The sequence below is a fragment of the Delphinapterus leucas genome, chromosome 1 (genome assembly GCF_059928025.1).
Source record: "Delphinapterus leucas isolate spDelLeu-1000000601 "Yukka" chromosome 1, BTC_Dleu_Yukka2, whole genome shotgun sequence".
NCBI lineage: Eukaryota > Metazoa > Chordata > Mammalia > Artiodactyla > Monodontidae > Delphinapterus > Delphinapterus leucas.
In genome coordinates, this window is record NC_143129.1 from 6,724,789 (window position 1) to 6,737,469 (window position 12,681).

Consider the following 12,681-nt stretch of genomic DNA (forward strand, 5'->3'; position numbering starts at 1 on the left):
TGAGTCTGAAGCCCCCACTCAGCTACTACACACCTGCCAGAAAGATGCTTCTAAAATGCAAAGCTGATGCTGTCATCCTTCGGAACCCTCAGAAAAGGCTTCTCATGACTCACAGAACAGCGTTCGGGTGCCTTCCTGGGCTCCAACACCTTGAGCGATCTTTCAGCTCCACCTGCCGTCTCACCCACGTGGAGCCTCACCCCCTCCTGCGTTTAGCTGTGGCTCTTCTGCCCTCAGCCCGACGCCCTCTCCCCACATCCTCAGCTGTCAAAGCCCTAGTCATCCTTTGAATCCCACCCAGTCCCTGCGGTCAGGACGACTTACTCACTCTTCCAGAACTGTCCTGGTGTTTTCTCCAGAAACAGGGTCAGGGTGAGACGGGTGACGACGCTGGTGGTGGCGACGATAACGATGACGATAGTAACAGTAATCACTATGTAACAGTCACGGTCCTAGGTGACTTACTACCGTCATTCATCTCATTCCCACGCCAGCCCTTTGCGGCAGGTACTGTTATCACCTCCATCCTGCAGGAGATCAACTAAGGCACAGAGGGAGACCATCCCTGGACCACAGTTCTAGGAAAGGAATCGCCAGGATTGTAGCCCCAGCTGTTGGCGTCCAGAACGGGGTGGTCCGGGTACATACTGTCTCCCACGTGAGACGGGAAGCCTGTTGGCACCAGGAAGCAAATGGATCCCCTTGTGGATTTCCCCGAGCCCAGGCACCGGCCACGTGCATGAAGGTCCACTGTCAGGGTGATGGTCTGAGCGCCCTGCGGCTGGCCACGTGGGGCTGCGTCTCCGCCCTCGGATCAGGCTCTGACCTGCAGGCTCCTGGGGACGGCAGGGAAGGCCTCCCCTGGCACGAGTCTGATTCTTCCGTCGCAGGTGATTTACGATGCCCTAAACTTCAGCTGGAAAACGCATCCGTGGCTGTAGAGTCTATTATGTTTAATAACCCAGAATCAGCCGGAAGCCCAGGAAGAGTGAATTGTTCTGTCTGCAGCTGGGAAGGGCTGAGGTTAAAGAGAACCCATTCCCAGCTCCAGCCAGAACTCGCTCTGGAAGCGCAGTTGTCTGTGGCTAATCCTCCCCGTCGTCTGCTCAGCTGTCCCAGCCACATCCAGCCGGGACCGATGGCGTCGTCGGCAAATGTAGCTAGGAAGGCGCCCCCAGCCCCGTGATGCTCCAGGACCCGTAGCCCCGGTTTCTCCTTCCATCGGGCTGTGAGGAAAACAGCCACTCCTGGGAACCCCGGGAGCCTCGCTGTGTATTCGGAGCACAGAGCTGGCAGGATTTTACTGTCTTCTTGTCCAGCCCCGTCTTTCTATTGATCGGGAAACTGAGGCTCGGAGAAAAGTGGTAGATCTCTGCCCGTCAGAGCCAGGCCCTGAAGCCAGTCCTGCTGTTTCCCGGGCTAACATGGGCTCCGTGCTACGCAGAGCGAGTCCCACTGGGCTCCAGGTAGCAGGACCAAGGGCAAGGTTTTGGGGAGACTGGGAGAGACGGTGAGTGGAGGGGGAGTCAGGTTTCCCCAGATGCTCACAGGCAGGTCGAGGCAGGTGACTCCGAGCTGGAGGCTGGGGTCTTCTGTGAGTTTTCTGCTTTGGAGTGAGCGGAAGAGCTCCTGCCGTCTGGGACCAGCAGCGTCACCCTGGACCAATCACTGAACTTTGCTGTTTGTTTCCTCACCTGTAACTCGGACACCCACCGCACAAGGCACTCTGTTCACCTGGTCCAGAGCCCGCACGGGGGGTGCTCACACAACGCGATTCTCTCCGTCTTCCTTTTCCTGGACACGAGGCTCCAGAACAGACAGCGCACACACAAGCTGGCCTCTACTTTCCACAGAGAAAGATTAATATCATTAATTGGGTTTCCACTTACACTTCTATTCTCAAGGCTCATGTCTGTGTTTATCACCAGATCACAGGTAAAGGCATGTGGAGGAACGTGGGGGCCCAGCTCCCACGCGAAACACAAACCCCAGACGGTCGGAGCCACTTTTACCTACCAAGGCTGGTAGGGAAGGCGGCTAAGCGCGGTGAGCACACTACCAGTCCTAACTGCTGAGCCCGGGCCCCAAGGCTGACTCCACACACTCGGGGCAGATGTCCTGGTGAGCTAGGAGCCAACAAAACTTCACGACTCATAGCATTGCTGTAGTGTCTAAACAGCCTGCCGACCAGGCCACCCATTAACGAATGCAGCCGTTAGTAAAACTGTCCTCAGTTTCTTTGGAGAGACAGGCATGCCCTCCTTCCCCTTCCCTCTACCCACACCCTCTTCTTTGCCAGAAAGAAACCCCAGAAAGTCCCTGATGCAGCAGCATGGCTGATTTTAATGCAGCTGTTCGTCCTGACACTGAGACTTCAAGCTGCCTGCCCTCACGAGGCGCCGGGGATCGGAGAACCCTGGACTGGGAGGAAAGTGAGAGGGAAAGTCCAACCCGCCCGGGGTCATCCCTGGGGTCCCGGTGGCCAGGCCTCCGCCTCTGCCTTGATCCCCTTGCACTGGCAGCCGCTGTCTGGCTGCCCTGAGAATGAAGTTGCCATCCTCATCCTGGGCTAGAGCATCCCCTTCGCTTCCCCCTTGGCCCCCACCCCATCCGCCAGACGACCACCCGTGTGTAACCTAAGTCACGCTCCGCCTCCTGTCCTCCCGAGTTCTTTGGGTCGAGGTTTGTAGACATTTCACATTCTCACCACCCTGCCCAGAAAAGCCTGTCACTCTAAGATATGATACTCAGAGCAGGACCGGGTCCTGTAGAAGTGGGTGGGTCCCCGTGGGCAGCACCACCTCACCTGGACAACCTGGATGCTGGGCCCATCCATGCAGGACACCAGAGGCTCTGAGGCGCTCCTGGTCACAGCAGAATGCAGCTGGCCTAAAGGCGGGACCCCGAGGTCCGGACCACAGGGCTTGTGGGAAGGGGACCTCCGTCAGGCAGGGATGAGGGACCACCCCCGTGGGCATTTCTCCAAGTTAGAAAGTTTGGGGCACCTAGGCTACCTCCTGGGCTGTGGATATTTAAGTCTGGTTCGGCGAGAGGTCTGGGTACGGGTGACCAGAGCTGAGAAGGACCTTGTGGATGAGATGGTCCCTCGCTCCCACAGCTCAGAGGGAGAAGCTGAAGCTCAGAGAAATGGATTTTCCAGGGGCCACAAGCCCATTTGTCTGTTCACCAAATACCTGCCAAGCGTCCTCCCTCGGCCAGGAGCCGTGCCAGGCGCTGCAGGTACAAGAGTGGACAGAGCGGGGGACAGACCACGGATGACGTCGATCAATGAATAACGAAGACTCAGACTGTGGAGAAAACGAAACAGGAAAAGGAGAATGCCGGGAAGGAGTTGCAAAATGATGGTGGAGGAGGACCTCCCTAGAGAGGTGACATCTGAGCAAAGTCTTGCAGGAGGCAGATCACTGTGGAAGGAACATTCCAGACACAGGAGGCAGCCAGGGCAGGGCTTGGGAGGCAGGACATACCCGGCGTTGGCAAGGGCGAGGCCGGTGGGTGCGGGGCTCGTCACCCGAGGCCAGAGTCGGACGGGGAGACACTGAGTGTTTGGACAGAAGAGAACAGGATCGGATTTGTGTTTCAAGTCCCGGTGGCTGTCGCGCGGGACGGAGACTGCAGAGTGACGAGGACGAGATCATGGCAACAACCCGGGGACAGACTAGGGCGGCCTGGGGACGGGGGTGGGCGTCAAGCGCTCAGACCATCCCTGTGAGCTGAAGACGGAGCTCGGATGCGGGACGTGACAGGAGAGCACTTGCGTCACGCAAGGTCCAGCAAAGCTGCCTCCGCAGAGCTGGGGACACTTCTGGTGGGGGGGTTCCGTGGGCGACTCCGCTGGCATGTCAGTCAGCTTCCAAGTGAGTGTGGCAGGAAGGCCTGTGGATGTGGAAGTCTGGGGTCCAGGAGCCACGACCTCCGTGCTGGGGGCATCAGCAAATCCGCGGGACGGAAGAGAGTGGGGCCCGCAGAGGACGCAGAGGGACAGGAGCTGAGCCTCGGGGTCGCCGGGGGCCGGAGTTAGGGTGCTGGGGGCAGACACGCCGGAATTAGTGGTAAGTTAAGAGGCGCTCGGGACTCCCGGCCTAGAGCCCCGTAGTCTCTGTGATGAGGGCTATGTCTTTCTTGTTCACAAATGTTCCCCCGGAGCCCACTGTGGGGGCCTGGCACATACTGGACACCCAGTAATATTCATGGAACCGGTGAACTAAAGAAACAGAAGAAGGAGGGTGGCGACCCTCGATTCTTGCCGGTGCCTTCTGCCCACAGGCACTGGGGTCCAGACCTCAACTTCCTAGTTTCCTCTCCACGGCGTCACCCGGGAACCTGCTGCCCCGTGGTTCCGGGCCCTCCACCCACATTGCACACCAGCTGGCCCGGGGGCTGGGGAGCGGGACCCTCAGAGCCAGCAGGGAGCAATGATAAGCACGGTGACTTTGACTGCCCAGAGCGAGGTGGCAGGAGGGTCTGCCCTGCTGGGGACGACTACAACAGCTGTCCTGGTTAGGATGCAGAGCAGACCCATGCGGAGCTCAGTTTTCTGCCTGTTAGAAGTCATTAGTGGTTCTGCGGGAAAAGCCAGAAAAAAAAGTTTTATATGGAATAATAAATTCTTCTATAAGCCACAAACCCCCATTAATTTGCAGTTAATAAACCCACAAATGTAAGAGGATTAAAAACTGGCGAGGAAAGAGTTCCTCAACTCCTACAAGGTTGGCCTCAAGCGGCCGCGGGCCTGATGGGCTGACATCGAGCCAGAGGCAGGAAACCCTGGGCGCCGGCCAGCAGGCAGCTGGAGCGGATCGACCTGCAGCCCCACACAGACACATCCGAGTCCTGACCCCGGGAATCTATGAACGTGACCTCGTTTGGAAGAAGGGTCTCTGCAGATATAATTAAGTTGAGGATCTTTTCAAGATGGTTGGTTTACTGGGGTGGGCCGTGGAGCCAGTGGCAAGGTCCTTATAAGAAGAGGATGCTCGGAGAGGCCGTGTGAAGCAGAGGCAGAGACTGGAGGAAGCACTGACCGGCCCAGGGACACAGGGGCCTCGGCAGCCACCAGACGGTAAGAGGGGCACCAGGCAGGTTCCACCACAGCCGCTCAGAAGGAACCAACCCCTCCCACACCTTGACTCTGGACTCCCGGCCTCCAGAGTTATGGGAGAATACATTTCTGTTTTGTTTTGTTTTGTTTTTTTAAAGCCACAAAGTCTGTGGTAACTCGTTATGGCAGCCACAGGAAACTGATACAGTGGCTGTGCCCTGACTGACCGGGAATTCCTGTCCACCCTACAGAGGAGGTGATCACAGCTCGGGCCACTGTGAGATGACACCCGCGGACAACACTCTCCCTGCTGCCTTCTGACACGGCACTGTGGAAAAGAAGGGAATGAGGGAGAGAGGGAGGAAGGAAAAGAACATTAATTAACTAAGGGGGAGGAAAGGCACATTGCTGTCTGTCCATCATTAAATGGGACGACAGGCTGGAGAGGCCAACGTAAATTAAGCACCCACAGGGTTCCAGGGCTGTGAATTTCACTACACGAATTGTAAAATATCTCCCCCATTTTCCACGTATGGAAACTGAGGCTCCTGAGAGCTCAGGTGACTTGCACGTGTCACACGCCTGTGGCAGAGCCAGGGTCTGAATCCAGGTCCACCAACTCAAGTCCAGTCCCTGGAAGGACCTCCGTGGAAAGCTGCCTGGTTGTCCATCCCTGGCCTAAAGCTGACCGTCGGGCCCAGGACTGGGAGGTGGCTGGATGCTTTCGGGACCCAGTCAAAGCCGGTTTAGAGCAGAATCTGTTGGCCTGGGTGGTTTCAGTGAGGCGGAGACAGAGGGACACACTGCAGCCTTGGCTGCTGGTGAAGTAAAAATGTTCCGCAGAAGCAGACCCCTGGGGTGTCTGCACCTGAGGAGGTTTTACATGGAATGTGCAGTTTGGGATCATAAGGGAGAATCTAATCCCCGTCCCGTCCTGCAGGCCTCCCAGAGCTCTGCTGGATGCTGGTCCTGATCTAGCGAGGGAGCTATAGCCCGGAGGTTTCTGTTCCTGCCGGGGCCCCAGGCTCCCATCTGAAGCGGGGAGGTCCAGCCAGCCCGGGGGCTCAGTCAGTCTGATTTGTTTAATGAGGTTATAAGGCGGCCCAGAAGCCATCACCCAGGCCCGAGGGAGGTAAGGCGCTGTTGTCCCCAGATGCCTCCTAGCCCAGCCCCTCTGTTCTAGCTGAGTTGCAAACCCCAAATCCCCAGATCTGGGGGGCTGGTACGGGGCGGTGCTCAGGCTGTAATTATGTTTGTTGGGCCTTTTCTTTTCTTTTTGCACAATTTTATTCGCAACTGCAGCTGGGTCTTCCAGGACCATCCGTGACAGTTCTGAACAGCATCCTGTAGTCTCCAAGCGTGATTTCCAAACACTGACCTCAGGGCCCAGGGCGCCTGGCTGGATCCCTGAGACCTCCCCGGAGAAACCTCCCAGGGTTGCTCTGGGTCACGCTTTCTCTTATTTCTCAGCCCAGGTACCTGGGAAGTCCCGTAATTGGTCTGAGTTCACGGGAGCTGGCACTAAATGGAGCCATGTATCAGGAGGCCAGAGGCTTGGGTTCCACCATCACTTACAAACTGTAGAAACTTGGGCATCTCACCCCAAATCTCTGGATTTGGTCTGATCTGGAAAGTGGAGGAAACAGTACTTGGCAGGCAGGGCGCTGGCCCACCTCTGATTCCAAATTTCCCACAGGGGCTGGGCATCCTCATTGTGGGAGCAGAAAGGAGGTGTGGGTACAGGATAGAGTCTGTCCTGTCTGCCTCCAGCTGGGCTTTCCTGCAGGGTCTGAACTGGTGAGGGCAGCGTGGGGGGAACGGCAGCCGCGTTCCCACAAGCCTCTCCCAGCGGGAGGCCTGCACCCACCCACCGGGAGCCTGCGTGCTTTGCTCTGCTCAGCAGGAGGGCGGGACGGCAGCCCCAGCCCCGGCCCCGCCCCTGCCCTGATCACCTGGGTGTGTGGGCTGTTTGGGAGTAAAAGAGCGGCGCACATGCATGTTCACCTCAGTTACTCCTCCTGCAGGTGAGGGGGTGAAGCCTCCGGCTCTGGCTGACCCAGCTGGCACGTGCTGGCATGTGTAGAACCGGGCGTGGGACCCAGGCAGCCTAGCCTTCAGAGCAGAGGTCACAACAGAAGCCGCGTGGCCATGGGTGTCCCCATGCTATGCTGCGGCCCCGCGTGACTCTGTGTGTGTGTGTGTGTGTGTGTGTGCCTGCACCTGGCCCCTCCTCCCCAGGTGGAAGGGTCAGGCCACAGATGGAGCCAAACCACAGCTCGGGCAGGAGGGTTTGATGAGAAGAGTCTAAGTGCAGAGATGCCGCCCCAGGGAGACTTGCCCTTCCAGAGAGACGCGCATACAAAAGCTCCAGGGTAACCGCGGGGCTGCAGAGCAGGCCAATTATGCAACAATTCAAGGTTGGGCTACCTATCCTTCCCCCTTTCATTCTCCCATTTCATTCTCCCAGCCACTGCCCCGTCTACATGTGGCTGCCCCTCCGGCCCCCCCAGCGAGCTCTGGGCCATCGAGGATAAGAATGCACTCTCCCCCTTTTCACTGGGAGATCAAAAGTTGGAAGAAGAACTCAGCCCTCAGGGGTGGGGCGGGAGGGTGCTGAGATCAAGGCCCCGGAGGAGGAGGGGGTGGGGCGCGGCTGGTCCCCATGGGGTGCCATCTCCGGGAGAGCTCTGCACAGGGCTCTCCTTTAATCCAGCGTCACCGAGGGTGGGGAATTGCAGATTGGGTCCCGTGGCTGGGAGACTGGGTGTTACTGCCCCCGGGTGGCTGAGGCCGGGCTGCAGGCTTTGTCCCCCCGCGGTGCAGGTCTCTCAGCCTTGGCCTTCCAGTCTGTGAAGTGGATGCAGGCCCTGGGCTTTGTGCAATAAGCCAAGCACTGCCACGGATGAAAGGTGAGTGGGCGCCAGCGGCAGCGGCTCTGAAGCTCAGCCAGTGCCAGCCGAGCCCAACGCCCTGCGCTGCCACCCAGGGCTCCCTGAGAAAAAATCAAGCAGCGCGCCCCGACCGTGAAGAAACAGTGCTAGTCGGCTTTTTAGAGGTGCCAACCCACACCCAGCATGTGCCCCCTCCCCAGCCAACTTCCCGACAGAGCTAACAGCCCCACCCGGCCCTGGGCAGCTGCATTGGCCTCCCTGCTGCTCTCTGGGCGCCAGGCAGCTCCAAACCTGTCCCAGCGCTCCGTATCCCCCAGGGAGGGCGGCTGCAGCCCAGGCCTCGAGGGGGTGCTGGCCACCCCCACATCCGGGGCCCCAGGCACCCAGCACAGGGCAGGCTTGCACAGGTCACATGTGGCACAGAGACTGGGCACTGGCTGGGGGCTTCGGTGGGTTTCCTCAGTTAACCCCCCAGGTGTGCTCTGTCCCCACGGAGGGTAACTCCGGGCGGCCCCGCCAGCTCCCCAGACATCCATTTCCCAGCATGTGACCGAGCGGCCTAGACTGTCCCGTTTAACTGTCTGGCTGCCCGTGACAGCTGGCGGGGGGCGAGGGGGCACGCAGCCCAAGCCACGTGCAGTGGCAAGGAGATGCCCAGCTTTCCTGACCCCAGGCTGGGGCCCCCCAGCCCACCGGGCATCGGGTTGAAGGTGGAGAGGCTGGAAGATCTGTGCCCCATCCAGAGAGCCCAGGACAGCCCCGGAGCTCTGGTCCCCACCTCCTGTCCGCTTCCCTCTGTGGCCACAAAGGCAGACAGCCCGGCCCCTGGCGCAGAGGCCCCAGCCCAGCCCCCCTTCTCAGGTCACAGCTTGTCTCCCACATTTTCTCCTCTTCCGCTTCAGATGCTTGCAAACCCCTCCCCTCAGGAATGCCACTTCGTGTGCTGGGGGGAGGCGAGAGGGCCAGCACCGTGCGTCGGGGGCTCACCCTTGCTGGCCTGAGGTCCTGCTCTGCCCCGTGCCCTCCCAGGCCTGCGGCCGGCGCTAAGGTGAGGCCCCTCCCCCTCCCGTGGGCCGGCTGTTGGCTCCAGGGGGGTGCAGAGGAGGTGCTGAGGGCTTGGGTGCCTTCTGACCGCAGCTGAATTCCAGGATGAAGATGGGTAAATAATGTGGCTTTTCCAGAGTCCACAGCTTGGGTGCTGAACGGGCGCCTCCTGCCAGGCTTTCCACGAGTTAGAGCAGCCGGAGACCCTCCCCCGGCCCCCCGTCAGCAGCCACTCTCCCACGGTGGGGGGGGGGGGGGCTGGGGGTCACTGCTGCCAAGCCAGCGCCGCCCCACCCCAAGCCTTCCACTTCCAGGCTTAATATCCTCACGCTCCTCGCAGTTCCATTTCTGTCTAAGATCTCATTGTCTTGGTCCCTCTGCGGGCAGGGCCACCTTGAACTCCCAGGGGGCACAGCCCATGCCCTGAAGGAGGGCGGAACCCACTGGGAGCGACACTCCAGAGAAAGGCCACGTCCCGGCACCCCAGTCCTGCCGCTTCCCCTCCACCACCCCATGCCAGGCCTGCTGTCCCCAGCAGGAGAGACCCCCCCACCCCGGCACTCACAGAGTCTCCAGGTTGTGCAGCCCCTCGAAGCTGTGGGTCCCCAGATGCTGGATGTGGTTGTTATGGAGATGCCTGTGTGGGAGGAGAGGCGGGTCAGGACAGGTGCAAGCAGCATCGGGCTGGGGCGGGGAAGCAGACGCGCTTGTGGGGGAGGCATGGACAGTGACCCCAGAGGGTCAGCCTTTGTCTCCAGGGACAAACCGACGGGCCAAGATGGACTTCGGAAGCCACAATCTCCAAGGCTGGAGTGGCCAGGGGCTACGCCGTTCAGACTTCCTATCGAAGGAGAAAACCGGAGGCATTCCCCAGGCCGAGGTGAAGCAGGCTCCCACCAGGCTCCCACCAGGCTTGAGGGGAGAGGCCCGATGTTGGGGCCCCAGTTGGGGCTTCCTCTACGGGACCCACGGCCGCCTGGGTCAGGGGCCAGACACAATTGGGGGAGCCGGCAGCAAACCACTGCAGACAGCGTGTCACTAAAGGGGAGCTTTCTGTTACAGCCGGAATGAGCTGTGGGCCAGCTCGGAGATGGAGACGGGTGACAGAATATTCTTCTCCCAATTCCTAGTGAGATGAGCAAAAACAGCAGAGACAGGCCCCCTGCACCACCCCAAATACTACCAGCAGTAGCAGAGCAAGGGCAGAGACATAACGTAAATAAACAGCAAAGACTGTGGCCAAGGAAGCGTCCTCGTCAGAAACTGAACTGCTGAGAAAACAAGATCCTGAGGCTTCTCCCTGCAGCCCCCAAATCTGAAGAGAGGCGGCTGTGGATGTCCTTTTCCCTCCCCACCGCTGGCTTCCCAGGGAAGAGGGGAAGGGAAAGTAAAATGAAGGCTCCGGGCTCCTCATGCATTGAGGAAGCGACCTGAAGCCCAAGGGAATTCCTGCATGGAGGGAGCGAATTCCTGCATTTACCACAACCTGACCCTGCCAAGGGACCACCCTACCTGCACCAGCGCACCTGGGCACCCACAGGGGGGTGGGCCCTCATTTACCCACTGCTCTGGCCCACAAACTACAGCCTTGGGGGAGAGCCGAGCGGGCCGAGGTGATGCAGCTGTCCCAGCAGAAGCCAGAAAGTGAAATCACATGGCAATTGTGCAAACATACAACAGGAAGAGCAGAAGAGAGATGCCCGGGCCAGGTGAAGTCCCAAGCCTAGAAGAAAACGCAACGGATGAACGAGCAGCAAGACATTATCACAGCTGCCTTCTGCTGCAAAACCACCCAGCAAAACATTTCAAACACAGCGTTTCTAAGTGAAAGCAAAAATGACATTGTAGAGGAAGGAAATGAATTGAAGACCAAAAATACATCAGTAAAAAACCAGTCAGTAGGGCTTCCCCGGTGGCGCAGTGGTCAAGAATCCGCCTGCCAATGCAGGGGCCACAGCGACCGGATCCCAACTGGTTCCCAGATCCCTGGTCCAGGAAGATCCCACATGCCGTGGAGCAATGAAGCCCACGCGCCACAACTACTGATTCTGTGCTCTAGAGCCTACGAGCCAAAACTACTGAGCCCATGCACCACAACTACTGAGACTAGTGCCACAACTACCGAAGCCCATGCGCCTAGAGCCCGTGCTCCGCAACAAGAGAAGCCGCCGCAATTAGAAGCCCACGCACCGCAACATAGAGTAGCTCCCGCTGGCTGCAACTAGAAAAAGCCCGCGCCCAGCAACAAAGACCCAACACGGCCAAAAATAAATAAATAAAATAATAATAATAATGAAAAGCTACTCAATAAGTTTGAGACAAGGAACAGTATAGACACTGCTGGCAGTGGAATGGGTGTCAGAGAAAAAGCCTGAGCTAAAATGGTGAGCTTGGCTGCATGAGAGCGAAAGGCTAAAACAGCTGGAAACTAATCGATGTGAGTCAACACTGGGCTATTGATATCTCTGAGGGCCAGGATCCAGACATGAGACAAAGACGTATTCAAAATGCAACACAAAAGAAAACTCTCTACAATAAAGAATGAAATCCGCAGGTCAAAGCATACATTGTTTCAGGAAAATTGGATGCAGAAAATTCCACACTGTGTCATATTCTAGTGAAGCTATTAAAGTTCAAGGATTAGAAGACATCTTCAGGAAGGAAAAGGAAATCACGTACATGGGGAAGAAATCAGACTGGCCTCCAAGACGTTCAGATGGCAAGGCAACAGGCAGACTCCATCCTACGTGGTGGGCAGGGCCGGGGGTCTCGAGAGAAGGGGGTCCTTCCCCACCTGCTCCATGCCCAGGAGGCAGATAGACCCACCGCAGGGGCTTGGGTTTGAAGAGAGAACACAGCCCTGGCCTCTGGGAACAAGCCCCTCCCCTCCATGCTCCCTTCGCTGTCACCAAACTCCCCTTTCCCGCACCTCCCGCTGAAGCTCATCTCCGTCCCCACCCCGTCCGCCAGCCCCGCCAGCACCTCTGGTCCACAGCGTCTCAGCTTCTGACCGTGCAGCCCAGGCCTACAGACGACGACTGGGTCACCCCAGGCGTCCCGAGAGCCTTCTGCAGGCCAGCCTGTTGGGGCTTATGGTCCAGAGGAAGAGATGAGACCCCACACAGGACAGCACTGCTGTCCAGTTCAGCGCCCCTCGGTCCCCTCAGGGCCACGCAGAGCAGCCTGACCAAGGCCCAGCGTTCGGGTTGAAATGAAGGCCCTCTCCACCCGCTGGCTGCCTCACGCCTCCGGCCACACCCTCGTCCACCCACCTTCTGACTCTGCCTCTGCGCTTTCCTGCAGCTCAGCCCTAGGTCCTGGACGGCTTTCTCCAGCCCACTCTGCCCTGCAAGGTCACCGGCCACGGCAGCCTATGTCCCCCGTCCCAGGGCCGGAGGACCTGAAGGGCAGGGGCAATGCTTCTGGGCCTTCTCCTCTCTCAGCATCGTGGGCCTCTGGGCCCCTCCCCTCCTGTGCCCGGTGGCCCCCCCAGCCCCTCCTGGATCCGCAGTAGCCGAACTCCCCCACTCGCGCCCCTGACCTTGGCCTCCCACCCTGTGAAAACCTCAAGTCGGATGGATTCTTCCTTCGCAACGTCCCTCAGGGCCACGCCTCTGTCTCCTCCCTAAGCTGGACTTCGCCTCCTAGATCCAGTCTCCCCTGCTCCCGCCCATCCTTCAAACC

The 12,681-nt window shown here is 58.9% G+C and overlaps 1 protein-coding gene across 1 annotated transcript in view; it reads right to left on the reverse strand.

The window, feature by feature from the left end:
* The window catches only part of LGR6 (leucine rich repeat containing G protein-coupled receptor 6), a 98,539-nt gene that overhangs the window by 21,766 nt on the left and 64,092 nt on the right, over positions 1 to 12,681 (reverse strand). The window contains exon 6 of the mRNA XM_022562018.3: positions 9,563 to 9,634. Coding sequence (XP_022417726.1) covers positions 9,563 to 9,634 — 72 coding nt within the window. The remainder of the gene's footprint in view (positions 1 to 9,562; positions 9,635 to 12,681) is intronic.